This window comes from Dendrobates tinctorius, unplaced genomic scaffold, assembly GCF_039654945.1.
Source record: "Dendrobates tinctorius isolate UK_male_01 unplaced genomic scaffold, ASM3965494v1 ptg000059l, whole genome shotgun sequence".
NCBI classification, from domain to species: domain Eukaryota; kingdom Metazoa; phylum Chordata; class Amphibia; order Anura; family Dendrobatidae; genus Dendrobates; species Dendrobates tinctorius.
The window spans coordinates 5828786-5854203 of record NW_027361727.1 but is presented as its reverse complement, the minus strand read 5'-3'; the positions used below and the strand labels follow the sequence as shown (position 1 = coordinate 5854203).

The following is a 25418-nucleotide window of genomic DNA, read 5'->3' as shown; positions in this document are numbered from 1 at the left end:
AGTTAGGTTATACTCACCCTGGTGTTCGGTCCGGTCCGATGGGTGTCGCCATCCCATCCAGCACCTACCTTCTTCTAACGGTGACATCTTCTTTGCTGCCTGTCATGGCTCCTGCGCAGGCGCACTCCTCTGCCCTGTTGAGGGCAGAGCAGAGTCCTGCACTGCGCAGGCACCGGGAGAGGTCCGGCGCCTGCTCACTGCAGTATTCCGGATATGATGTTGAGACCGATCCAAGCCGTGAGTGAACACCAAGGGTCCCGGAGCTTCCCAGCACCTCCCAGCAAACGCAGGTTCTCCAACAAACAGCTGCCCTCCAAGCTGCTCCTGCCGCTAATCCTCAGAGAGGAAAAGTCAATGTGAAGCAACAAAAAAGCATTCTATAGGAGCGCTAAAGCAGAGGCAGAAAAAAGGGTATAAAACTCATCTTTTATTATTCCTCCAATACCCACAACGCGTTTCTACGGTCACAGCCGTCTTCCTCAGGTGGAATGAAGGCATCAATTATTACAACCTTTTATAGGTAGCCCTAGTTGGAACAACCCACAATCCTATGCGACCTCCCCTTGATGTTGCGCGTTAACCCTTACATCCCCAATAAAAACATTGTGAAAAAATATTCGTTAAACAATCATTATACATTTTGCAGGTTACGGCATTCAACCTCATCAACATTCCATAAGAAACTGATGATAAACCCTGTCCAAGTAATAAAATCCCCCCAAAAAAGGGAGAAACTTTTCCTAAAATGACACTGTAGGTTACTGTGCACAATCCTGCTGACAGGTTTCCTGACCGCCTATATCCTTGTTAATAGTGGCAGTTAAGGTTACTTATTCCTCAGCACCACTTGTTAACGGCCCTGAGAAATAAGGTTATAATGCCCCCCAGTGTTGGAAAATCTCTGGGGTCTTGGCTACTGGGGGTAGCTAAGACCCCGGAGAACATGATTCGGGTCGGTTTTTACCATCCCCAGTGTTGTGATCACCTTTATTCACCGAATAATGGCAACCGCAAAAAAGTCAGATTTCCCATTTATTTCTCTCTCCTGATATGATCTAGTACATCAGAGGAGAGAGAAAATGGGGTCCATAGAGTCCCCCTGGTACTTCCGGTGTCCCCCCAGTCTCTATAGCTATGTCTACCAGCAGAAAATGGCTGCGCCCGCCAAGATCTGGCGTCCAGCATCCGGCAACAATTGATTTCTCCTATTGGTTCATTTTGATCACTGTGATAGACGCTATTTACAGCCAACACTAAATTTAATGCCATTTCATATGAGTTTGCTGCAGTGGTGTCCAATTAACAACACACATCTCTAGTTTCCCGATTGTAGTAAACTACTCAGTGTAAAAAAAAAAATTATCCATTGGTAATATACACCCAGTAATCACAATGGACAGCACATCCTGTCATATGTACAAGATGAATAGGTACAGTGGATGTTGAATAATGACTTCATCATATACCTGAAAGGCTTCTTACATTTGTAAAGACCAAGATGCATCTTGTATCGTGCAGATCTAGATATTATTCTCTATATAAGGGTGTGTGCACACGGTGCGGGTTCTTCTGCAGTTCTGCAGCAGATTTGGCCCCACAGAACTGCAGCTGAACTGCAAGTGATGTACAGTACCATTTATGACTATGTAATACAAAAACCGCTGTGCACATGCTGCAGATTTTTCCGCGCAGATTTGGTGCAGATTTAAAACTGCAGCATGTGACTACTTTTGTGCAGTTCTGCAGCAGTTTTCCACCTGCTCCATTATAGAAATCCGCAGGGGAAATCTGCACAAAAACTGCACTAAATCTGCAGGTAAAACGCAGGTCATTTTACCTGCGGATTTAGCAAAATCTGCGCAGAAAAGTCCACAGCAGAATCTGCAACGTGTGCACAGAGCCTAAGTGTCTGTGTATGGACACTGCCAGTATGTCAATCATCGGGCACATGCTTTCTAAAACATGGTCCGCAGTGCACCCTGCTGGACAGAGCTAAGAACAACTATTTTCTTTAACAATGTAAGCACTGGTGAAAATACAGTAACTTTTTATACATATTTTACTAGCAGTTCTATGGGTTGTTTGCCACGTAACAGATGAATGATAGCAAGCAAACAAATATACCCACACTGAGGAACATTGATGACATGATTTTTCAATCTTTATTGCTATACACAGTTGCCTCTACTGGGTGAAAGCTTACAAATTTAAACAATGGTCCCTCTCAAGGCCATTAAAATTTGCCCTCACTCACCTGCTTAATTTCTCTGGTTGCAATTTTGTTGCGGGAGCCCACACATTTTGTTCTAACGAATTAGCCCCTTAATTTAACACCTAGATGTCCCTAATTTTACACACAAGCCCTAATTTAATTTAGTCAGGGTCATGTAAAAAAAATACATGAAATTAAATGGTTTACTGTGTGTATTCTGCTATGTAGAACTCTATGAAATATAAATATCTCAATGACGTGTATGTGTGTGTATGTGTGTGTGTGTGTGTGTGTGTGTGTATATATATATATATATATATATATATATATATATATATATATATATATATATATATAATTTTTTTTTTTTTTTTTGTGTGTATATAGCTATTCTTTCGTTTATTTATTAAACCTGTCTGTGTGATTTTACTGTATCGCGCACTGAATTGTCAGGCCACCGGGTGCGTATTTCTCGCAAGTCACACATCTGGACCATGTGTAATGCGTTTTTTTTGCGCACCCATAGACTTGCATTGGCGTACTACGGGCATAGTACGCTGACAATCGCAGCATGCTGCGATTGGCACGGCCCGTAAAATATACTCGAGAAATATACGGGTGAGGGGAGCTACCCCATAGAGAATCATTGGTCCGTGTGCAATGCGTGTTTCCAGGACGTCCTATCCTGACAGCACACTGGGGTTGTCCTTTCATCCTTACAGGGACAGGAAATGCACGAGAGGTTAAAGGTCCCCTCCCACTTCCACGCTCCAGTGTTTTTCCTGTCCCTGTAAGGACAGGCACGAGAGCGCCGCAGAAGCGCGGCATCCAGAAGAAGCTTACCGGGAGGAGCGGGGTCCCAACGCCAGATCCTCCAGCCGGATAGCCCGGGGCGGCACCCCCCTAAGGGGGGTTCTCCGCCGGTGTCCCATGGAGCGCTGCTCCGGGACTTGGAGCCGCTTCCCCTCAGCGGGGCTCTCTGCTCCCGCCGCATCAGCCAGAGACGCTGGAGCGTCGGCAGCCGCGTCACTTCTTGGCGCCTGATGACTACTTCCGGCGGCGCCAGGACAGGCACATCGGCGTGGTGGGACACGGCAGACGGGTGGCTCAGCGTCAGAGGCAAGGTAGGATAAAACCGGGGAGGGGGCGACCAGGCCAGTAATGCGGTACTCGCCCCCCACCATGGAAAACGCCGCACAGCCAGTGCCCGTAAGTGGGACTATGGGGGGACTGTATATGCCAGAGGGCAGGAGCTTAATAAAACTCCTGTGCTTCTAGGAAAAGACAGCGCCAGCAGCCTCAGCATAGACCTCCAGGAGACCCATATGCCCCATATGTGCCATTAAATTACCGGGGTCATGGAAAAAACCCCTATGTGAGGAGTGCACTCTGAAGATCATCAGGGGAAAACAGGCCTCGCTTTTCGCAGAGATGCGCACAATGGTCAGAGAAGAGGTCCAGGCATCTGTCTCGGGACTGCTACCCGCTCAGTCTTCCAGTCAGCCCCAGGCTAAGAGGTCAAGATTGGAGTCCGATCAGTCATCGGACGAGGAGATCCTTAACACGGACTCGGAGGAAGAAGGCGAGATCACCTCGGAACCCCTGGATATGGGGAAGATATACCTCTTCTCCTCTGACAACACGGACGAGCTTCTCAGCGCCGTGAGAAACACCATGCAGATCGAGGAGGCCCCCAAAGACTAGATCCATCCAGGACGAAATGTTCGGAGGCCTGAGAGCGAGGATCCGTCAGGTCTTTCCAGTTAACGACCATATCCGTTCAATGATTCTGGAGGAATGGGAGGACGCCGAGAAATGGCTGGTCATTACTCGAGACTTTAAACTTAGACTACCGTTTACCCAGGAGGACATCAACACTTGGGACGAGGTGCCTAAAATCAACACCCCAGTCGCCAGGGTGTCGAAGAAGACTTCAATTCCCTTCAAAGATTCCTCCAGCCTCAAGGAACCCATGGACAAGAAGGCCGATGTGCTCCTGAAAAGGGCTTGAGAGGCCTCTGCGGCGGTTACGAAGACAAACATAGCCGCCAGATCCATGCACCTATGGATCGACCACCTAGAACAACAACAAAGATAAGACCCCTTGAGGCGATATCTTAGAAGGCCTTCCCTTGTTAAAAATCGCAACTGGATTCTTGGCGGACGCCTCTGCCGAATCCGTACGATTCGCGGCCAGGAATAATTCTTTGTCCAATGCGGCTCGTCGGGCCATATGGATGAAGACCTGGTCAGGGGACTATCAGTCTAAAAATAACTTGTGTGCCATACCCTTCTCAGGTGGGAAGGTATTTGGTCCGGCCCTAGATACAATCCTGGAGAATGCCTCGGATGACATAAAAGGTCTTCCGGATGAAAAACCAAAAAATAATTTCCCTTTCAAAAACCCCAATCCAACCAGAGGCAGGAATATAGCTGGAAGGGGAAATCACCACGCTGGGAGTACACAAAAGGGGGTAAAAGTAGGGCTCCCGCGTCTCGCTCCAGACAAAGCTCCAGGAGCAGGAGACAATGACGCCATACCTGTAGGGGGTCGCCTCAGACGCTTTGCGGGGGCATGGGAACTCATCTCCCAAAACTGGTGGATCCTCAATACAATCTCCCAGGGATATACCCTCAAATTCACTGAAACCCCCCCAGCACGGTTCGTTGTAACAAATCTTCGGTCCAGGACCCTTATAGATCGCATTTGGGCAGACAAACACCTGCTAAAATCGGGTGTAGTTCCGGTCCCAGAAAAAGAGAGAGGGGAGGGCCACTATTCAACTCTATTCACCGTAAAAAAACCGTCGGGAGACAGTCGAACCATTATAAACCTAAAACCATTAAATCAGTGGATCCGATACAAAAGATTCCGAATGGAGTCTCTAAAGACCACCACCCCGCTGATAGACCGGAATGCAGCTATGTGCACAATAGATCTAAAAAGCACATACTATCACGTCCCCATCATCCTCTCTCTCAGAAGTTCCTGCGCTTTGCACTAAAAAAAGGAAGCAGGTACTACCACTTTCAGTTTCAGGCTCTTCCTTTCGGCTTGGCTTCAGCACCTCGAGTATTTACGAAACTAGTTGCCGAGATGGTGGCGCACTTCAGGCAGACGACATAACCATCGTGCCATACCTAAACGACTTCCTGGTAATATCCCAGTCAACGGCGGAGTTAAATCAGCAACTAGTCGCGGTAATAACCACGCTCAAAAGCCTTGGTTGGGTCCTGAACAAGCAGAAGTCGGACCTACAGCCCAGTTCCCAGAAGAAATTCCTGGGAGTCATGTTGGATTCCAGGAGAAGAATCTCGGTTCTACCGGAGGAGAAGAGACCCATCAGGGACAGGGTTCGTCAGCTATGGTGGGATCAGATATCCTTCAGGACTGCTATGAAGATCCTGGGTACCCTGACCGCATGTATACCCTGTGTAAGGTGGTGCCAGGCCTACAAAGGGAGATCCTAACAAAATGGGACAGACGACAGTCCTCCCTGGACAAGAAGATTCGGCCGTCCCCAGCATTGAAAGCATCGCTAAAATGGTGGATCAGGCACAGAAATATCAGCCAAGGGGTGCCTTGGATCTTATCACCATCCGTAACGATGGTCACGGACGCCAGCAGAGACGGATGGGGAGCCCATCTGGAAGGTAGGTACCTGCAAGGAACATGGCCTGGGAACATCAGTGCTCAGTCCTCAAATTACAGAGCGCTTCGAGCAGTGTGGGAGATGCTAAAACGAAGCAGCGCAGAGCTACAGGATCAACACATAAAAAAGTCAGACAACATGACTACAGTAGCCTTCTTACGACATCAGGGGGGCCCAAGACACCGGAAACTGCAGGACCTAGCAGCCCACATCCTAACCTGGGCAGAGAACAGTGTTCACTCCTTGTAAGCAGTACACCTAGAAGGCTTGCAGAACAGCATAGCCGACTATCTGAGCAGACAGTAAGTCCGAGCCACCGAATGGGAATTAAAGGAAGAGATCTTCAGAGATCTATGTCACCAGTGGGAAACTCCCCAGCTGGATCTTTTAGCGACAAGGAAGAACGCCAAACTAAGGAGATTCTACTCCCTCAACCCAGCAGACCATCCAGAAGGAATCGATGCTCTGAGCCAGAGTTGGAGAAAGGAACTGCTGTACAGTTTTCCCCCTATCGCTATGATTCCGAGAGTCCTCAGGAAGACTAAGCACGGGTGATGCTAATTGTACCATTTTGGCCAAAGCGAAGTTGGTTCCCTCTCCTGAAGATGGCTCTGGAGGGGCCACTCCACTTGCCGATGGCAGAGGATCTCCTGTCCCAGAGCCCAGTTCTGCACCCACATCCGGAGAACCTTCAGTTGGCAGCATGGATCCTGAGAGGGACATCTTAAAATCCAGAGGCCTCTCCGACCAGGTGATCGCAACATTGCAGGCCAGCCGAAAACCCGTTACGAGGGCTATATATCGGAAAATCTGGAGGAGGTTCTGCTCGGAAAGTGGTAGTACCCCCATAGACCCATCTCACCCGAATACCCCTCAGATCTTGAACTTCCTGCAGGCAGGATTCAGTAAGGACCTAACTCCAAGCACGTTAAAAGTCCAGATAGCAGCTCTAAGTACGTTCTTTAACGTCTCCTTAGCCTCTCACCCATGGATATCGCAGTTTACAAAAGCCATCCAGAGATTAAGACCCACATTAAGGAAAACAGTTCCCCCGTGGGACCTTAATCTGGTACTTAACGCCCTATGCAGTCCTCCTTACGAGCCAATCTCCGAAATAGACATCACAAGGCTCACACAAGACAGTCGTCTTTCTGGTAGCCATCACCTCGGCCAAGCGACTGGGAGAAATCGGGGCCCTGTCAGTCCAGAATCCCTACATACAAATCTTTGAGGACCACATAAAGGCTAAACATAAGTTTCCTCCCTAAGGTAGTATCTCCCCAGAACTTAAACCAGGAGATAGTCCTACCCTCATTCTGTCCATCTCTGAAAAATGATAAAGAGAAACTTTCACTCATTGGACGTCAGACGAGCAGTCACACACTACCTAGAGGTCACACGAGTGGCGACAGGACACAAAATTGTTTGTCCAGTAAAGGGGTAAAAATAGGGGTAGAGGCGCATCTACAGACACCCTAGCAAGATGGATAACATCAGTTATCGCCTCGGCGTACGAAGCCAAGGGGTTACCTATACCAGAAGGGCTGAGAGCCCATTCCACTAGGACAATGGCAACATCAATGGCAGAGAGGGCGAGGGCCTCAGTAGAGCAGATATGCAGGGCCGCCACCTGGTCTACACTAAACACTTTCTGTAGACATTACAAATTGGACACGTTAACAGCCAGCCAGACGACCTTTGGTCGTAAGGTGTTACAAGCTGTAGTCCCACCCTAAGCGAATTCCTACTTTGGTATTCCCCAGTGTGCTGTCAGGATAGGACGTCCTGGAAAACGGAGATTAGACCTACTGGTAATGTTATTTCCAGGAGTCCATCCTGACAGCACTGGTAGTTCCCTCCCGATGATTGTATTTGTGTTACTATGCTTGTACTAAAATCTCAATAAATTTTAATTGCATCCATACTACTGTGGTACTTGGATAAATCACTGGAGTGTGGAGGTGGGAGGGGACCTTTAACCTCTCGTGCATTTCCTGTCCCTGTAAGGATGAAAGGACAACCCCAGTGTACACTGTCAGGATGGACTCCTGGAAAGAACATTACCGGTAGGTCTAATCTCCGTTTAACGCCTCTCACTCGTCCGTATTTCTCTCTAGTGTGATGCCGGCCTTAGTAGCAGACTGAGTGTAATTGTATTTGCTTTTTTGCAATGCAGTCACTGCAGCAGTCGCCTGTAGATTTATTTCACTTTGGGAGGGGCTTGTCAATTTATTTTATTTATTTTTTTTTAGTTTGTCTGCATATACATAATGGAAATTTGTATAGCGGACAGTTAATACTACTCTTTACCATTATGAGAAACATAGGAAAAGCTACACATTTAAAAAGAAAAACTACAGTTCCATCTAGTTATGACTTGTATCCTGGAAGAAGGAAACTTTGAAGTCATGTGATTAAAATTAGTGTTAAGTGAAAAGTTCTAAAGGAAATCTTCCATTTAAGAAATGACACATTGACTTTTAGAGCTCATGTGTGAGCGCAGCTGAAACTCTGCAGCATTTTTTGTGATGTATTTTGAAAATAAATTTAAGTTAGTTGCAATGTTGCTGATCTAGCACATCAGCGGAGAGAGAAATGTGGTCCCCCAAGCCACCCTGGTACCTCCGGTGTCCCCCGGTCTCTCTGGATCTGTCCGCCAGCAGAAAATGCCCCAACACTAAATTGATAAAAATGTAACCCCTGTAACCCAACTATTTAATTTTGTGTTTCTGACAAGTTATCCAACAGACGTGTCCTAAATTATCCTGTCAATACTGAAACCCATCATCTATTATTATTGTATGTGTTTTTTTTGTGCATGAAACATTTTGGTGGTGTTTTTGTCAGACGTCCGGCTCTGTGTTGTCTGGTATATAATTAATGACAGACTTATTCTGTGAATTTTTAATTGTATGTTGATTCCATACATCAGTCTAAAATCTTGATTTCTTCACAGGCTGACCTTAACTGCAATATCCAGGATGATGCCGGGGCATTTTATGGTGTAACTAGTCAGTACGAAAGCTCCGAAAACATGACCATCACCTGTTCTACTAAGGTCTGTTCATTCGGTAAACAAGTGGTGGAAAAAGTGGAGGTAAGGTGACATTCATTATTACAATTTCCTGCATTAATAGATGTAATAGTACACACTATGCATCTCACAACTTTCTCATAGTGGTTACCCAAATATTAATGTTTATTATGTACTGACTAGTAACACAACTACTGATTCTCTAAAACTTTACCACCGAAGACCTAGCTGTGAACTGAAATGTGCTCGGTTCATGTTGCTGCTTTATCACAAGAAGCCCCTTTAATTGCTCCATTTGTCAGGGCTCAGCTTCCCTTGCTTTGGTAACCAATGGTCTCATTTACATTCAAGTTCTGTGTCCTAGCCACAGGTCAAATGCGCCAGTGCAAGTGTATAAGATAGCACTCTGATGCCATCCTTGTTCTTTCTGATTTTCATGTTTCTCTGATAAGAAGAGAAAGAGAAAAGCCTTGTGTGGAAAATTGAAAAGAAAAAAAAAATTAAAGTTAAAACTGATGGATTGGTTTTTTTTCATTAAATGCAAAATACAGACTACTTTTCACCAGTACTTGGTTTGTTGTCTGAAGTATTACCTCAAAAATCAAGCGGCCTACATACATGTAGAGGTTTGATTGGAAACCAGATACTGCTGGGGACCCTGAGGAAATGGAAGCAATTTCACTGTTTCAGTCTTTTCTTTTGCCACCTACAAAGCACTTTAAACCCATTATGCACGATAGAGGTGTAAGCACAACCTAAAGGCAGAAGAAAAAAATCTCACGCAGGGCAAAAATTAGTTATTGCTGCTTTAGAGAATATATAAACAGAAACCATAATGCAGAAAGGGGTAGTCAGTCCCACATAGCACTAGCATAAAGCAGACGCCAATAATAAAGTGCAGGATTGGAAAATATTAAAGTAATTTTTATTGCAAAAAAAAAAATAAAATACATAATGCATCTGGTGTGTTTGGAGGGTGAGCCCATTTCATCTTGGCTGCCGGGATGTATACTATTTTATCCTCCTTTTTACTTCAATACAGTTTTGCTGTCACGATCCATTTTTGGATCTGTGTCAGTGTGGGCTTCTCATATATAAACTTTTTTCCTTTCAGGCCATCGGGGGTTAATGTCAGTTTTTGCCCCCGGTGGCTGCTGGTGTTACTACAACTTTAGTTAGCCTACTGGTGGGTTTTTCACCTGGTTGCTGCTGGTGTTATTGCATTGTGATTAATTATGCAGGTGGGGCTCACTGTTGGTAATACAGGTCATTTGGAAGCCAACCGTTCTGAAGAGAGAAGCTATCTTGAGCAGTGGTGTTTGCAGCTGATCTGGAGCAGGGGTTTTCCTGCTGGAAGCTGTGTTTGGGTACCTTACTCTGCGGTCCTGTGCATGACTACAGAGCAAGCTAAGTGTTTGTTTGTTTTTCCCTATGTTATTTTCCTTGGTGTCTTATTAGTACAGTGGTGGGACCAGTGTCCGCACTTGCCAGTTCCCTAGTAAGGGATAGGTGCAGGGCAAGTGAGGGACCTAGGTATCCTGGTCGGCGACAGGTTGAAAGAACCTGTATAGGGAACTTGAGAGTTCAGTGCTCTTTCTTAGGGGAGTGCAGGAGGTGTCCACTTCCCCATTCCCTATTGCAGGGCCCACCGTTGTAATTGTTTCCCCGGTGTCCCCTTTGTCTTTGTTGGTTTTTGTGACCGACCAATCATCGTGTCGCGTCACGCAGGGCCAGTCGCCCCATGACATTTCCCTGGCATGGCCCTCCTATTTCCATTGTGCATATGTGATTAGGAATTAATGTTTTATCCTTTCTACTTGGACTTTTACTTCTTTTCCCTTTGGTTCAGCTACCAACACGTGTCAATTATGTCCTCTGTGTTGGGACATCTACCATTATAGGGTACTTCACACATAGCGGGATCGCTGAAACATCACAGGTTTTGTGACGCCTCGCCAGCGATCTCGCTACGTGTGACACATAGCGGCGACCGCCTCCCCCGCGATATCACTGATCGTGCTCGAATGTCCTAGGCCATTTTTTTGATCATTGGTGTCCCGCTGGCCAGCATGCATCGCTGTGTTTGACGCCATAACAACGACGAGCGACCTCGTTGGCGACTCAGAACTCAACGCTGAAGCACGCCTATCGAGGTCTGAGTCGTCAGAATAGCTGCTGTGTGACAAGGTCGCAAGGACCGCGGAGGTAGTTATACAGATCGCCTTATTGTTGCTGCGTCATTGAGTAGATCTACCTGTTTGGCAGCTCACTAGCGACCATGTAGCGATGTACCAGCGATCCTTACCAGGTCGTATAGTTGTCGGGATCGCTGGAGCGTCGCTATGTGTAACGAGATCCTATGAACTATTTTGTGTCTTAATTGTGTTTATTTTTGCAATAAATTTTTTTTTTGATTAATATTTTCCTGTACTGCACTTTATCACTATAGATTTCCTCTCTATAATGCAGAGAAGTAAAAATAAAAAGGTGTTCATAAAGGGCTTTCTTTAATAGGGTAATCATGTAAAGCTATGAGCATGTTTTCTCAAACAATGCATAATTATGTGTGTGTAGAACCAGAAATATTGTATATCAACTATATATCAGGTTTTTCTTGTATAAAACATTATATTCTGATGTTTTTCGCCTGCAGACAGAATATGCAAGGTTTGAAAATGGTCGATTTGTGTACAGGATAAACCGCTCTCCTATGTGTGAATATATGATTAACTTTATCCACAAACTGAAACACTTACCAGAGAAGTACATGATGAATAGTGTATTGGAAAACTTCACTATTTTGTTGGTATGTATGATCTTATTGAGCATGTGGTCTAGTATAATCTGCACATTGTGAGCATTCACCAGTGTTGGCCACTAGGAGGCACAATAGTCTGTGAAGTAGTGAGTTCAGTATGTGTCATAAAGCCAACCAAAGCAATAGAAAAGGAGGATGCAGTAGCACTGGGGCATTGTGGCTTATTGGAGAGCAGTGCAGAGGAGTGATGAGGATTACGATTGCACAATTTTGTAATATTTCTGCTCACTGTACTGTAAATGTATAGGCATCAAAGTGAAAAGTTTTTGTGCACAAAATCAAAAAAACATTTTCTTCCCTTTTTTTATTTGAAAAAATAACTTGCATTTTGTCCATTTTTACACCATATTCACTATGGCTTTTGCATAATATTTAGCATAGTTATTTTCAGTCCTTTGTAATCTTTAATGTAGATCAACAATGTGGACGTAGTTTTCGTTATCAAGATGTTTTCAGTTACTTATCATTTGCTAATTCTATAAATATCGCAAAGTTTACTCCAGCACCTTAGTGTATTACAAAATGTGTACATTTTTTGTGCAGTTGAAAAACTAATATAAGACATTTTAAAAATCATTAAAATTACCATTTGATTTTTCTAGTTATGCGTGAACGTGCTCGGATAAATGTTACCCGAGCATGCTCTGGTGTTAGCCAAGTAGCTCGGGTGTGCTCGAATAATATGTTCCAGTCTTTGCGGCTGCATGATTTGCGGCTGTTAGACAGCTGCAACACATCCAGGAATTGCCTAACAAACAGGAAGTCCCTGCATGTGTTGTGGCTGTCTTAACAGTCACAAAACATGCAGCCACAGGTACTCTAACATATTATTCGAGCACGCCGAAGACACTGGATAACGCATTATCCGAGCATGTTCGTTGATCACTAGATTTTTCATTTTGCCTTTTTTGACAAAATAACCAATGAAAACAAAAATACAAGGTCAAAAAAGACTCGGCGGTTGTCCATTTACATTGATGGCCTATCCTTCAGGCTGGGCCATTAGTGTCTGATTGGCCAGGGCCCGGTACCCGGCATCCCCACCGATCAGCTGTTATCGGTGGTGGTGGCTGCTGGCCAGAAGTACTTACTTGCGGAGCTGACTGTCTACTTGTAGTGGCCGAGACGGGGTACTATACATCCGCCTCCTACTGACTTGTATAGTAGTGTTTAAAATGGAAAAAAAAAAAGTTGAATTGTGGCTCCTGCCTGTTTTCTCACTTTGGTGCCGGTACATTGCAGCAGCATGAGTAAACTACTTTTCAAGGTATTGAGATGAGGTTTTTTTTTTTTGTTTTTTTTTAATGAAATGCAGCATGTCCTATGCGTCATGAGTTTGTCAAAATAACTGAGAAAACTGCATCAAAATAAAACATTCGTAGATGTCCTTTTAATAAAACTCTGGTCAGTAGGCATAGCTTTCGGTGTTAGGGGTTGAGCCTCACAATACTCACATGGACTTGTAGTTAAAGGGAATCTTTCAGGCGATTCGTGCTAACAACTGTTTGGGCAACATGAATTGCCTGACAAGTTCCAAGGTCTATTCTCTAAAACACTGGTGTTTTAGAAAAAAAAATACATTGAATATCCATCCTAAGACCAGGCTAGTCTAGCTCTTCTTGGCGCCGCTACAAGTGATTGACAGGTCTCTGTTTTCATTCGGAGAGAGACCTTTTAGTCGCCTGCAGCAGCGCTGTGAAGAACCCGACGGGGGACCATAGCCAGAGTCCAGACTACTCTTTAGAGTTTATTTTTCTCTGAATCGCCGGAGAATTTCAGAGAATGATATACTTAGCTACAATTGTTTTATACATACACTATTACAAGTAGCTGGAACTATTACTGCAAGCAATCAGGAGAGACTCTAGCTGAAATAAAATACCATTACATTTTATTAAAGTATACATACAAAAGGATGCTCAGTAGCAATAAAAAAAACCCACTAAAATCAGGGTGGGGATAACAACCTCAAGAGGGGGAGGTGCACTTTATTCTGAGCTGCGCCAGACGCCTGGTTATACTCACTTGAGATATATATATATATATATATATATATATATATATATATATATATATATATATATATATATAATGAACCCAATATCATATGTAGTAAAGTCTATATAAGTCAGTTGTTTCTGGATATATGGTCTTATAAATAGGACACCACTTATACATTAATAAAGTGCAAAGTTCTGATATTGAAGAGTTACCACTACCGAACAGGTTAGGCCTCATTAGCACATCAGTTTTTTGCCATCAGTCGCAATCCAGCAGTTTGGGAAAAAAACGGATCCGTGCCGGTTGTGAAAAACTGATGCGACTGATCCGTTTTTTCACTGGATCTGACTGCCCTACCTGGTCATAATAATTGGAGCATGCTCAGTTTTAAAAAACAGAATCCGTCGCTGGATTCCGTCATTTGATGGACAGCGATGGATCCTGCTCCCATAGGCTTCCATTATAGCCAACGACGGACGGCGCCGGATCCGTCGCTGTCAGACTTTTCAACGAAGACCAAAAACGTTACTTTTTCCATCGTCTCAGCCCGGCAGACACAAACTTTCAAACGGATCCAGCGAACGACGGACGAATCATGAGGCGATCCGTTGCTAATACAAATCTATGAGAAAAAAAACGGATCTAGATTGCGACTGATGGCAAAAAACTATGTATGAAAGAGACCTTATAAAGGCTTGCTCATAGCAGGTGATAGTAGCCAGCAAAAATACAGGGCATAAGCTTTCCTCTGGCTCTCTGGTTTTTCGCAGCTATTAAGGTGATGTACCCATTTTGAATGCTTTGACTTTGTGGATTTTATGTGCTGCCTACACGTATGCTGTTCTAACTGATACTTTATCTGATCACTGGCAGATCTTTAATGACTTTGCATTTTGCCCTGTATTTTACTGGCTATCACCTGTGGAAATTTACCGGTATTATAATTCAGCTAGAGTCTCTTCTGATTTGCTTGCAGTAATAGTTCCAGCTGCTAGTAAAAGCGTATGTATAAAACTTTGCTTGAAGTGTCTAGCACAATATATGCCGACTGAGACGTGTGATTAGCTACAATTGTGCAGCTAGATAGATACCAATAGAGAACACCAAACCTATGGTCAAATAGGAAGTAGAACAAAAGAAAGATAAAATACCTTTATTGAACAAGAAATGGTATATGGTGGCACTGCACACAAGGTGCCCACACTTGCATAAAGACAATAAACAGTACAATAGAATAAAATGTGATAAACCAAAAGGACCACACAAGCAAAAGTAGATCAGGCAAGAGGATGACCTTGGTGGTCCTCAGTCCAAGAGCGGTGCACACCACGATGCGCTTTTTGGAGCAAGTCCTTTGTCCACCCCAAAACGCGCTTCATGATGTGCGCCACATTTGGACTGCGGACCAGCAGGTAATCCTCTTGCCTGTTTATCTCTTGCATTGATAGTTACTGTATGCACAACATTCTGCCACATATATCTTCCACATCTATGTTGTACTCTGACCTCACATGTCTGTCGGTTTGAGCTATGAGAACTCTTATAACATTCTTGGTACCTCTTTGGCATCATTTGTCCTGTGTAATTCTTTCATGCACAGCCTTTATCAATTTATTTTTGGGCACTCCTACAATTACCTAAAGACTTTCCTGGCACTATGTGTCTGCATGATGTTTTCATGTACACTTTATAACTACATTGTATTGTTTACTGGCATGTGACAGTGGTTTATATTACCTTTGCGGTGATAATGTTTCTTTTTGCAATTGCACATGGCAGACCATTTCCTATCTGTACATGCTTATGTATATATTATCTTCAATATGCATTCAGAGCCATTGATCTTTGTTTCCCAGTTTCGGGCAACTAATTAATATTTAGATGGTGAGCCCCATTGGGGACAGAGATGCTAATGTGTGCGGAATATGTTAGCGCTATATAAAAATAAAGATTATTATTCTTATTACTAGGCATCTTTATGCCTGCTACCACTATATACCCCCCTCTTCAATTTTGGGATTAAGTCCTACTTCACATTGTGGGGCACTCCCTACCCTACCCTTCCCCTCCCCCCCACCTTATTTTCAGGCAACGTGCATCTATAGATATAATATGACCGGATCAAGGCAATATACTTTTGTACTCCTTTCGATACATTTCTATTTATTACTATATCCGGCATTCCATATATCTGATCTACTTTCTACTTTTGCTTGTGTGGTCCTTTTGGTTATTCAAACTTTATTCAATTGTACAGTTTGTCTTTAAGTGTGGGCACTTTGTGTGCAGTGCCACCATATACCAATCATTGTTTAATAAGGCTGTGTGCACACAATGCGTTTTTGATGTGTTTTCATTTTCTTGTGGAATTAGTCCAAAAATGCTAAGGAATCCTTATGGCAGCAAAGTCGATGACCATCCTGAAGTGTTGGTGCACATGATCAGTATTTTTCCTTTCAGGATTTGCTGTGTGTTTAAATCCGCAGCATGTCAATTCTTTGTACGTTTTTACCAGCGTGTGTGACACACTGAATACACAGGAAAAAAACATGCAAAAACGCAGCGGAATCTTCTGCAGTGTTTTTGCTGCCAAGAGATGCAGAAATTTTTACAAGAAATTACTCAGTGTGCACATACCCTTAAGGTATTTTAACCTTCTATTTTTTGTTCTCATTCCTTTTTGAACATATGTTCGGTGTTCTCTATTGGTTTCTAGTGTTACTTGCTTAGTGGATGAACGGCAGAACATTCAGAATGTCACCCTTTCAATATAGGGCTTTATTCTACTTTCCAAGGTTGATGTATATGATTTTTTTAGTTCAGTACGTGTTCATTCTAATCATGCAGCTTTTCTATGTACAATTCATGCTGCCTGTGTTTTAGAGCTGCATGAAACAAAAGCGACATCACAAGTGTAAACTGACCCTTTGAAGTGTCTGGTAGGGTAATGGATTCTTGTATCATTTTGCAATAATGTATATTATTCTTTTCAAGGTTGTAACAAACAGGGATACGCAGGAGACTCTACTATGTATGGCATGTGTATTTGAAGTGTCAAACAGCGAACATGGAGCACAGCATCATATCTACAGGCTGGTAAAAGAATGAATGTAGACTCTGCCATTCAATCTTTCCACGATATCTAGACACACACTAAAAAAACTTCACAACGGACACTGACTAAACCTCAACACTAGTGGCAGCGCCTACAGCCACCCTGCGTTTCTCAGCTCTGTTTATTTCCGTGACGTCATTTCTAATATGTTTATAAATTAATTGTATCTGTGAAACATTACAGTTTGTAAAGATTTCTTAAAGAAAAAAAAAAAAAAGAAAAAATAACTGTGTGGGGGAAAAAATAAAGTAGAAGTCCGATGCGGGGAAACTTGCTGTTGACTTGCAGAGCAACACACAGCATGGTTATCCAGCAGTGACATGGTTTAATGGTGCCACAACTACTTAAAGTAGACTTTTGAGTATGTGGTGATCTTTAAATATAAAGGAATTGTAAGAAAAAAGAATCATTGGAAAAAAAATAGAGCCTTTTAAGCATTTACATTAAAATCTATGAATGTAAACAGACGTTATAAAATGTTAACCTTTCTTACTACCTGAGGGAAATGCAGAAGGACGAATGTAAGAATCTAAATTATTTAAATACAATTTTTTTTTCTGTTCAAAACCAAATGATCTATTATTCAGATGTGCCTGAAATGAGGCGGGATGTTTTGTAGATTTTTTTTTTCTTTTTTTAATTTCTTTGTTATAGCTAATTTTTTTTTTTTTAGTCCAGAACACTATTTTAAACACTGCAAAAAAAAAAAAAAAAAATCGGTACAAAAGTCTATAAACCAGCCCTTGTAATGAAAATATCTAGTGTATTTAAAAGAAGAAAAAAATGTACTGTACTAATACAAAGATTTAGTTTAGTAAAACAGATGGCTTATTTTGCAATAAACTTTTTTTTTTTTTTCTTCTTCTTTTTTTTATGTTGACTTAAGAAAAAACGTCTTTTTTTTTCATCTTAGATATATATTTTTTTTTTATTCAAACCTCATGATTGCAGAGTGGAGTGAAATTATATCTGCTGAAGCCAGAGAAATTATTGACATTGTTAAACCTTTAAATTGGTAGTAACATTACATGCATGCAAAGGAGGAAAATGATGTAGTTTTCTGTAGGGTTTTTTTTTTTGTTGCTGCTGTAGATTTTACACTTTAAAAGGGTGAAATACAGTGGGAAAAACCTGCACAGAAAACACATGTATTACCATAACTGAATATGCACTGAAGCCTGCCATATACTTCAGATGGCTGGCCGAACGTTCGGCTGGCAGCCATTTTTGCTGTGTCTCCCATACATAGGAGTGCTCCTGTGTTCTCTATGAGAGAGCAGTCGCCAAACCTGTCTACTGAATGCTTATCTCTGGGTGACAATATGATCAGCAATCTATTAAATGCTGGATCAATATTGTGCCCCCCCCCCCCCCCTCCTCCTCCTTGATACTTTTGAGAAATTGCCCAGGGCTCCCATACACACCATATGCTCTCAGCCAAATCGTTCGAGATCTGCTCGTTCAGACAACATTAATGTAATGTGTATGGGGAGGCTTCAAACAAACTAAGATGTGGCCTTTGCTAAGATTTATAAAAATTAAAAAGTCACTGTGTTTTTGCCATATTTCCAAAAATTGCAAATGAAAACATGACCTGTGATAAAACTCTTAACCATTTCTGTACTAAATAGCCTTATGTACCATTTTCCCAATCTGGGAAATGGAGTTCTAATGGCTTGTACCCCCTTCCGTTGTTAGGGTATGTGCACATGTTGCGGATTCCATTGCAGATATTTCCGCGTGGATTCTGCAGAATCCACAGGTAAAATGACCTGCGTTTTACCTGCGGATTTAGTGCAGATTTACTGCGGATTTTCTGCAGAATTTGTGGGGATTTCGCCTGCGTTTTTACACCTGCAGCTTCCTATAATGGAATGTGTAAAACCGCTGCGGATTCCGCACAAAGAATTGACATGCTGCGGAAAATAAACCGCAGTAAATCTGCGCAGAATTTTCCGCAGCATGTGCACAGCAGATATGGTTTTCCCTAGGTTTACATGGTACTGTACACCGCATGGAAAACTGCTGCGTATCCAAATCCGCAACGTGTGCGCATTCTCTTAAGCCCCCGTCACACTAAGCGACGCACAGCGATCCCGACAACGATATGACCTGGTCAGGATCGCTGGTGTGCCGCTACATGATCGCTGGTGAGCTGTCAAACAGGCAGATCTCACCAGCGACGACACGGGTAACAAGCGCGCGTCGCTTACTAACCCGCTGTGTACCTTGGATACCAGAGTGCTCGTGCTGGGAGCTGGTATCCAAGGTAAACAGCGGGTAACTAAGCACGTGCGGCACTTAGTTACCCGCTGTTTACCAGCTCCCAGCGCAAGCACGCTGGTATCCAAGGTACACAGCGGGTTAGTAAGCGACACGCGTGCTTAGTTACCTGCTGTTTACCTTGGATACCAGCTCCCAGTGTCTGCTTACAGCGCTGGGAGCTCACTGATCGATGGTCTCCCGCTGCCACACGCAGCAATGTGTGCTGGCCAGCGGGAGAACAACGATCAAAAAAGGTCCAGGACATTCGAGCACGGTCAGCGATATACAGCGGGGGGGGGCGCTGATACGTGTCACACACAGCAAGATCGCTGTTGCGTCACAAAACTAAGCAGCAATCTCGCTTAGTGTGACAGGGGCTTTAGACTTGTTCCAAGCTTCTAGTTGCATGTAAAAAAAAAATAGTTCTGTAAAATTATTTAACATGCATTTTTGCCCTATCTATAAGTTGCCCTTGAGCTGGGAATGCCAATATGCAGAGCAGCAGTACATCCCTACTAGCTGCACCTCGACAAACTAGTATTAAGTTTTCCAATTGGTTAGGTGATAACTTGCTGCCCGCAGGGACCTCCAATGATCCTGAGCATGGGGCTCTGCAAAGACCTGTCTGAATAGAGCATAAGTCAGGCATGTGCAACTCCTCTCCAGTCATTGTCTATGTAACGGCTTGAGATAGTGGAGCGCCCCTGCTCACCTATCTCCAGCAGTTTTATAAAGAAAATGTAGATCAGAGATGTTGCAAGTTCGACTGCTGCTCCATTGAGGCTGGTGTAGGCTTTTTTTCTCTGGGTCTATTAGGATTTCCGATGTCTGCCCCCTAGCAATCAACACGTGTCCTATTGATAGTTCGTAGTCTTGATACAAGTGTAAGTCATAATCAGATCAACCCTGCAGACTTCCAGTGATGCACTTGTAAAACTATAATCTCTGCTTTCGCAATAGAATAATTTCACTTCAGATCTGAATCCATTGGTTTATAAAGTTGAACACTAACTGCCTGATTCTGAGAACTGTTTTAATCCTTTGTATTAAAAAAAAACCAAACTGTTTTTTTTTTTTTTTTTTTTTTGTGGGGGGGGGGGGGGGGGGTTGTTCTTGATTGTTTCAAGCACTTGTATTTTGAGGCAAACACTACTTTTTAAAAAGATGACTGTTTTCTATGTTATATATATTGATGACCTTTTTCAATGATTATTCAGACATACTGGTTGAAGCATCAAAAATATATATATATATCCAGAAAAAGCAACAAACTCGAGTGTACAGTGTTTCCTGCATTTTTGTTTTTGTTACTTTGTACGCAGTTCTATAAGGGAAAAGGGCAACTGTTTTGTGATAAAGTATTTTTAAAATGGCATATAACAGCCTGTAGTCAGTTCTGGGACAGCCTTAAATTCTCTTAAAATTCCTAAAAACGTCCTGTAACTGTGAGCACTTTTATAAGCTGGAAGAAGTTCATCTATCAACTGTAACCTTGTATTATATAGATTGTTATTCAAAGCTGCCAAAGCATTTACAAATGCAGTGCCTTAGAGTGTAGGAAAACAAAATCTATAAACCACCCCACAAAAGTTTTATAGAACTGGTTTGTCATTTATCTGCCATACTCTCATGAATAGTTATGGAGCCATCCCTGTTAATTATCAGCCTCTGCATATAAGAACACATGGGTAAGCAGGAGAAGAAACATGGTAACTTATATGTATAAAAGTGATGGGCTGATTAGGCAATCTGCTATACAAACTTTACCCATAAACTCCCTTGTATACATAGTTCTTACTACATGCAAGCTGTGCCTCAGTCCAAATTTAATGCACTTTTCTATCATACTTCAGAGCTGCCTTCACATTTCTTGTCAAGAATAAGTTAAACACACACTCCTTCCTAACAGATGTATTGAGCTCCTACAATGCAGGGGGTGTAATGAGCTTTCTCTACATCAGATTTCTCTACAGGGCCTGGTGTATAGACACTCCCCAGAATGTAAATCACCGGAGTAAGCTCTGAAAAGTAGTCACAATGTCTCTCAAGCTTACAGAATAGTGAGTGCAGCTCTGGAGTATATTACTGATTTGTAATGTACAGTTTTTACAAATTAACATCAGTCATATGAATTATAAATGGTTTACACAAGTACATACTTTTTGCATTAGTTACTTCTCCATTTTATCCTATGTATATAATATCTAGCCATTAATTTGGCCATTAACAACTTTTCTACTGAATCCCTGTTCCTGTAGGAACACGTTGGGAGTTCTATCACACCCTTGGAACGGTTACACTTTCACAAATATAGCACTGGCAGTTACTTTTATCACACCGCCTTATTTTTATACTTGAAAGGTGTAGCGTTTTGGTGTTTTTATTTATTTTTAGAACTGAAGTTATACTAATCCGCCATCTGGATCAAGCAATGATTACAATATCTAAAGCATCCCTCAACCCTTAAAATTTCAAAAAAGAGGGTTTCTAGATATATATATCTGTAGCTGCTTTTTGACCAAAAGCTTTTGCAAACTAGACTGACTGTGCCTTTTGATTTTGGATTTTCCAGCTTATAAAAGTGCTGTAAAAAACAAAAAACAAAAAAAAAGTTATAATAAATTTGTAGAAGACCAAAAATGACTCACAGATCACCATAATGCCTTTTGGTTGGATGGATTAAGTCGTAAGGTATATTTTACTGGTCATTGCCTATCAAGACAGATGCCATGGGCAGGTGGGCCCTAGCCGTGACTTCAGTGAAGAAAAATACCTTTTTTTTACATTGGTTGCATTTACCAGATCTAAACACTTGGCCATGCTTTACAGAATGCCTTACATTATCAGTGACTTTTACCACACCCAAGGGTGTTAGGATATTTACAGCCTATTTATATCCATTATCATTTATATCTTTGAGCTGATGCCTTTCAATCATTGTAAAACTACTTGCCTTTTCATGGGTTTCTTCTTAAAGTTACTCTGGCACAGTTACAGCAAAACTGACAAAGGGAAAAAAAATGTTTTCTAAAAATCTTATCCAAGTTATTGTCTGGTAAAGATACTTAATGAGCATTGTCCCTAAAATTACTAATTATAATAAATGTGTCCTTGATTTTCCTCTCTCAAGTTAAGTCTGCCTTGATGTTCTTTGGCCGCTGATTTGCAATTTACAACCCCCTTTTTTTTCTGTTTATCCCTCTTCGCAAAAAGTCGTATAGCAGCAAGTTAGTCCTCATTCACACATCAATATTTATCAGTATTTCATCAGTATTTATATGCCAAAGCAAGTAGTGTCTCCAAAACACAGAACAGGTCAGTCAATCTTTCAATTCTAGTTTCTCTGCAAGTTCCAATCCTGGTTTTGGCATACAAACACTGATGCATACTACTGACGTGTGAATGAGGCCTTGGGATGAGCAATTAACTGTCCAGGGCTCCAACTTCTCCATGAGTACATTCAAAATATAGAAAAAGAGATGGTGCAGAGACATTTGCAATATTTTGAGTCTTGACACATTTTTAATAATATAGCACCTTGCAACTAAGCATTGTTGCCATTTCAGATTCTTTGTTAGCTGGTTGATTCCTGCACTGTTCGTGTGACTCAAGATGGATACAGTAATAAAGATGGGTTAATCTTTGATTAGTGTATACTGTATATGTGTTCCAGAATACGAGGTGCCAAATAGTAAAAAGGGTTTTCCAGAAATGAATAAAATGTTAAATACCTTTAGGCTAAGTGCACACGTACCGGAACTCTCGCGGAAATTACCGCGAGAATTCCGGAATTCCAGTCCTCGGGAAAATCGCATTTTAAATTCCCGCGATTTTCCCGCGGAAAAACTAGCATTTTGCAAGCGTATTTAGCTTGCAAAATGCTAGCGTTCTCCAAGCGATCTGTAGCATCGCTTGGAGAACTGATTGACAGGTTGGTCACACTCGTCAAACATAGTGTTTGACGAGTGTAACCAACTTTTTACTACTGAGGCCGCCTATGCAGCATCAGTAGTAAAAGATAGAATGTAAAAAAAAAAAATAGTGTTATTCTTACCTTCCGACGTCCCGCGCAGGCGTTCCCAGTAGTCCTTTGCGAAAATGCCCGCGATGACGTCAGTTCTCGCGGGAACGCGACGTCTCGCGGTAATTCGCGATGACGACGCGCGAATTACCGCGAGACTTCGCGATCCCGCGAGATCGGACGCCATCGCGGGCATTTTCGCAAAGGACTACTGGGAACGAGAGCGTGAAGAGAAGCGGGTAGGCTGCGCGGGACGTCGGAGGGTATATTTTTTATTTTAAATTCTATTTTTTACAGGGATATGGTACCCAAAGCCCGGAGGACAGTCTCCTCTCCTCCGGACCGTGGGTATCATCCGCAATTGTTCTGCTTACTTTCCGCATGGTGTGCACAGCCACATGCGGGAAATAAGCGGAACAATGCATTCCTATGGGTGCGGGATCGCCGCGATTCCGCAAATTAATGAGCATGCTGCGGTTTTTACCGCAAAGCGATTCCGCCGCGGTAAAAACCGCAGCATTAGCACAGCATTGCGGAATCCCATAGGAATGCATGGGATGCTTATTTTTCGCGGCAAAATTGCGCGGTTAAAACTGCCGCGGAAACGCGAAAAAAACGCCACGTGTGAACTCAGCCTTAAAGGGAGCCTGCCTCTTACAAAAATACTACTTACCTGTAGCTATAGTAATAATCTTCAGGTAAATGGCATTTAAATAATGTTAGCGGTTTACTAGAACAGGATAAAATAGTTATTCATACTCTAGCTGCTCGCCTCCAATATTGGGGCAGGGAGCTGTTACATTCACTGCTGAGTACACAGTGGACACACTATAATCACTCCCCGGCACACTGATTGACAGCCAGCTCTGCAGCATGTGTGTGCAGGGCTGACAGTCTATGCACTCGCTGTATTTTGAACGATTACTATAAATCCTCCCTGCACCGCCCCAATGACTGGAAGCGAGCAGCTACAAGGAGAATATAACATGATTTTCTCAATATAGCTGCTGCTAGTAAAGCAGCCTAACATAATTTAGATGCTATTTGCCTGCAGATTACCACTATATCTACTGGTAAATAGCGTTTTTGTAAGTGACAGGTTTCCTTTTAATTAGCCAATCACTATGGTCCATTAAAACAGCCTCAGTCTTGTTATAGTGACAGCAACATGTCCTTAAATGTTAAGACAACAGGTGCCTGTGATCATGAACTGTAGGAAATTGCTGCTGTAAGCTGGAAATGACCTATGTCATGAACTGTCAAGAAATGTTAGATCCCAACAGCTGTTCAGCATTCTGAAAGACATTGGAAGCAGTGTGAGCAGCCTCTTCTTACGTCTGCACCCTGGTATCTCCAGAACTAAATCAGATACACAGGGTGGACAGCAGTGTGAGCAACCTCTTCTTACCACAGCACTCCCGGTGTCTCCAGTATTCACAGTTTGGGCATGACACGTCCCACTGCACATGCTCACAGGCCCCAGTCAGTCCTATTACTAATCTAGGGCCGAGGTCACACTAGAGATGAATACGGATGAGTGCTATGCAATGAAACATCGCATAGCACTCGGACCAGTATTCATCTATGGGGCAGCTCCCATCAGCGCTTTATTTTACTCTGCCGTTTTCAACGTGCGAGTGAAATCGCAGCATGCTGCAATTGTTACTGATACTCGGCCGAGTCTCTGCTCACTCGTACCCATACAAGTCTATGGGTGCGAGTGAGACAACGCACATCACTCGGATATCACCCGAATGATGTGCGATATATGATGACCCTGGCAATGTAGGAGATGGAGAATTTCGTTTCTCCGCCTCCTCCGCAGCTGTGCTCCAATCCTCTGTGCGAGAAGCTCGGAGCACAGGTGCATGACACTCGGCTCCCGCTCACAGCAGAGCAGGAGCCGAGGGTCATTAGCATATCACATCCGATGCTCTACGCTAGTCTGACCCCAGCCTGGGACAGGTTTCTGTCAGTGTATCAAGACTGCAACTATTTTAATTGACTATTGTTCTTAAAAAAACTTCTAATTAGCTATGGGTATTTAGGTTAAAAGGAACCTGTCGCTGTAAAAGCACAGTCCAATCTGCAGGCAGTATGTTCTAGAGCAAGAGGGGTGGATCAGATTGATATAGATTTATGAAAAAGATTCAGTATAACCTGCTTTAATCATTTAAACCTGGGCTTGTGCTGGGATTTTTGGTCCAGTTGGGGGGTCCTTAACAGATGTGTGTATGCTTATACAAAAACACCTGTCAGTCACTGATAGGACCGCCCACTGGACCAAAAATACCAGAAT

At 42.9% G+C, this 25418-nt stretch overlaps 1 protein-coding gene across 3 annotated transcripts in view; it reads left to right on the top strand.

Annotated features, from left to right (window-relative positions):
• Window positions 1–22223, top strand: part of TEAD1 (TEA domain transcription factor 1) — a 268582-nt gene extending 246359 nt beyond the window's left edge. For all 3 annotated transcript variants that reach the window (XM_073578361.1, XM_073578358.1, XM_073578359.1), the window contains 3 exons: window positions 8822–8962; window positions 11553–11705; window positions 16713–22223. In XM_073578361.1, the coding sequence (XP_073434462.1) occupies window positions 8822–8962; window positions 11553–11705; window positions 16713–16826 (408 nt within the window). In that variant the 3' untranslated portion in view covers window positions 16827–22223. The remainder of the gene's footprint in view (window positions 1–8821; window positions 8963–11552; window positions 11706–16712) is intronic.
• The last annotated feature ends 3195 nt before the right edge of the window (window positions 22224–25418 follow it).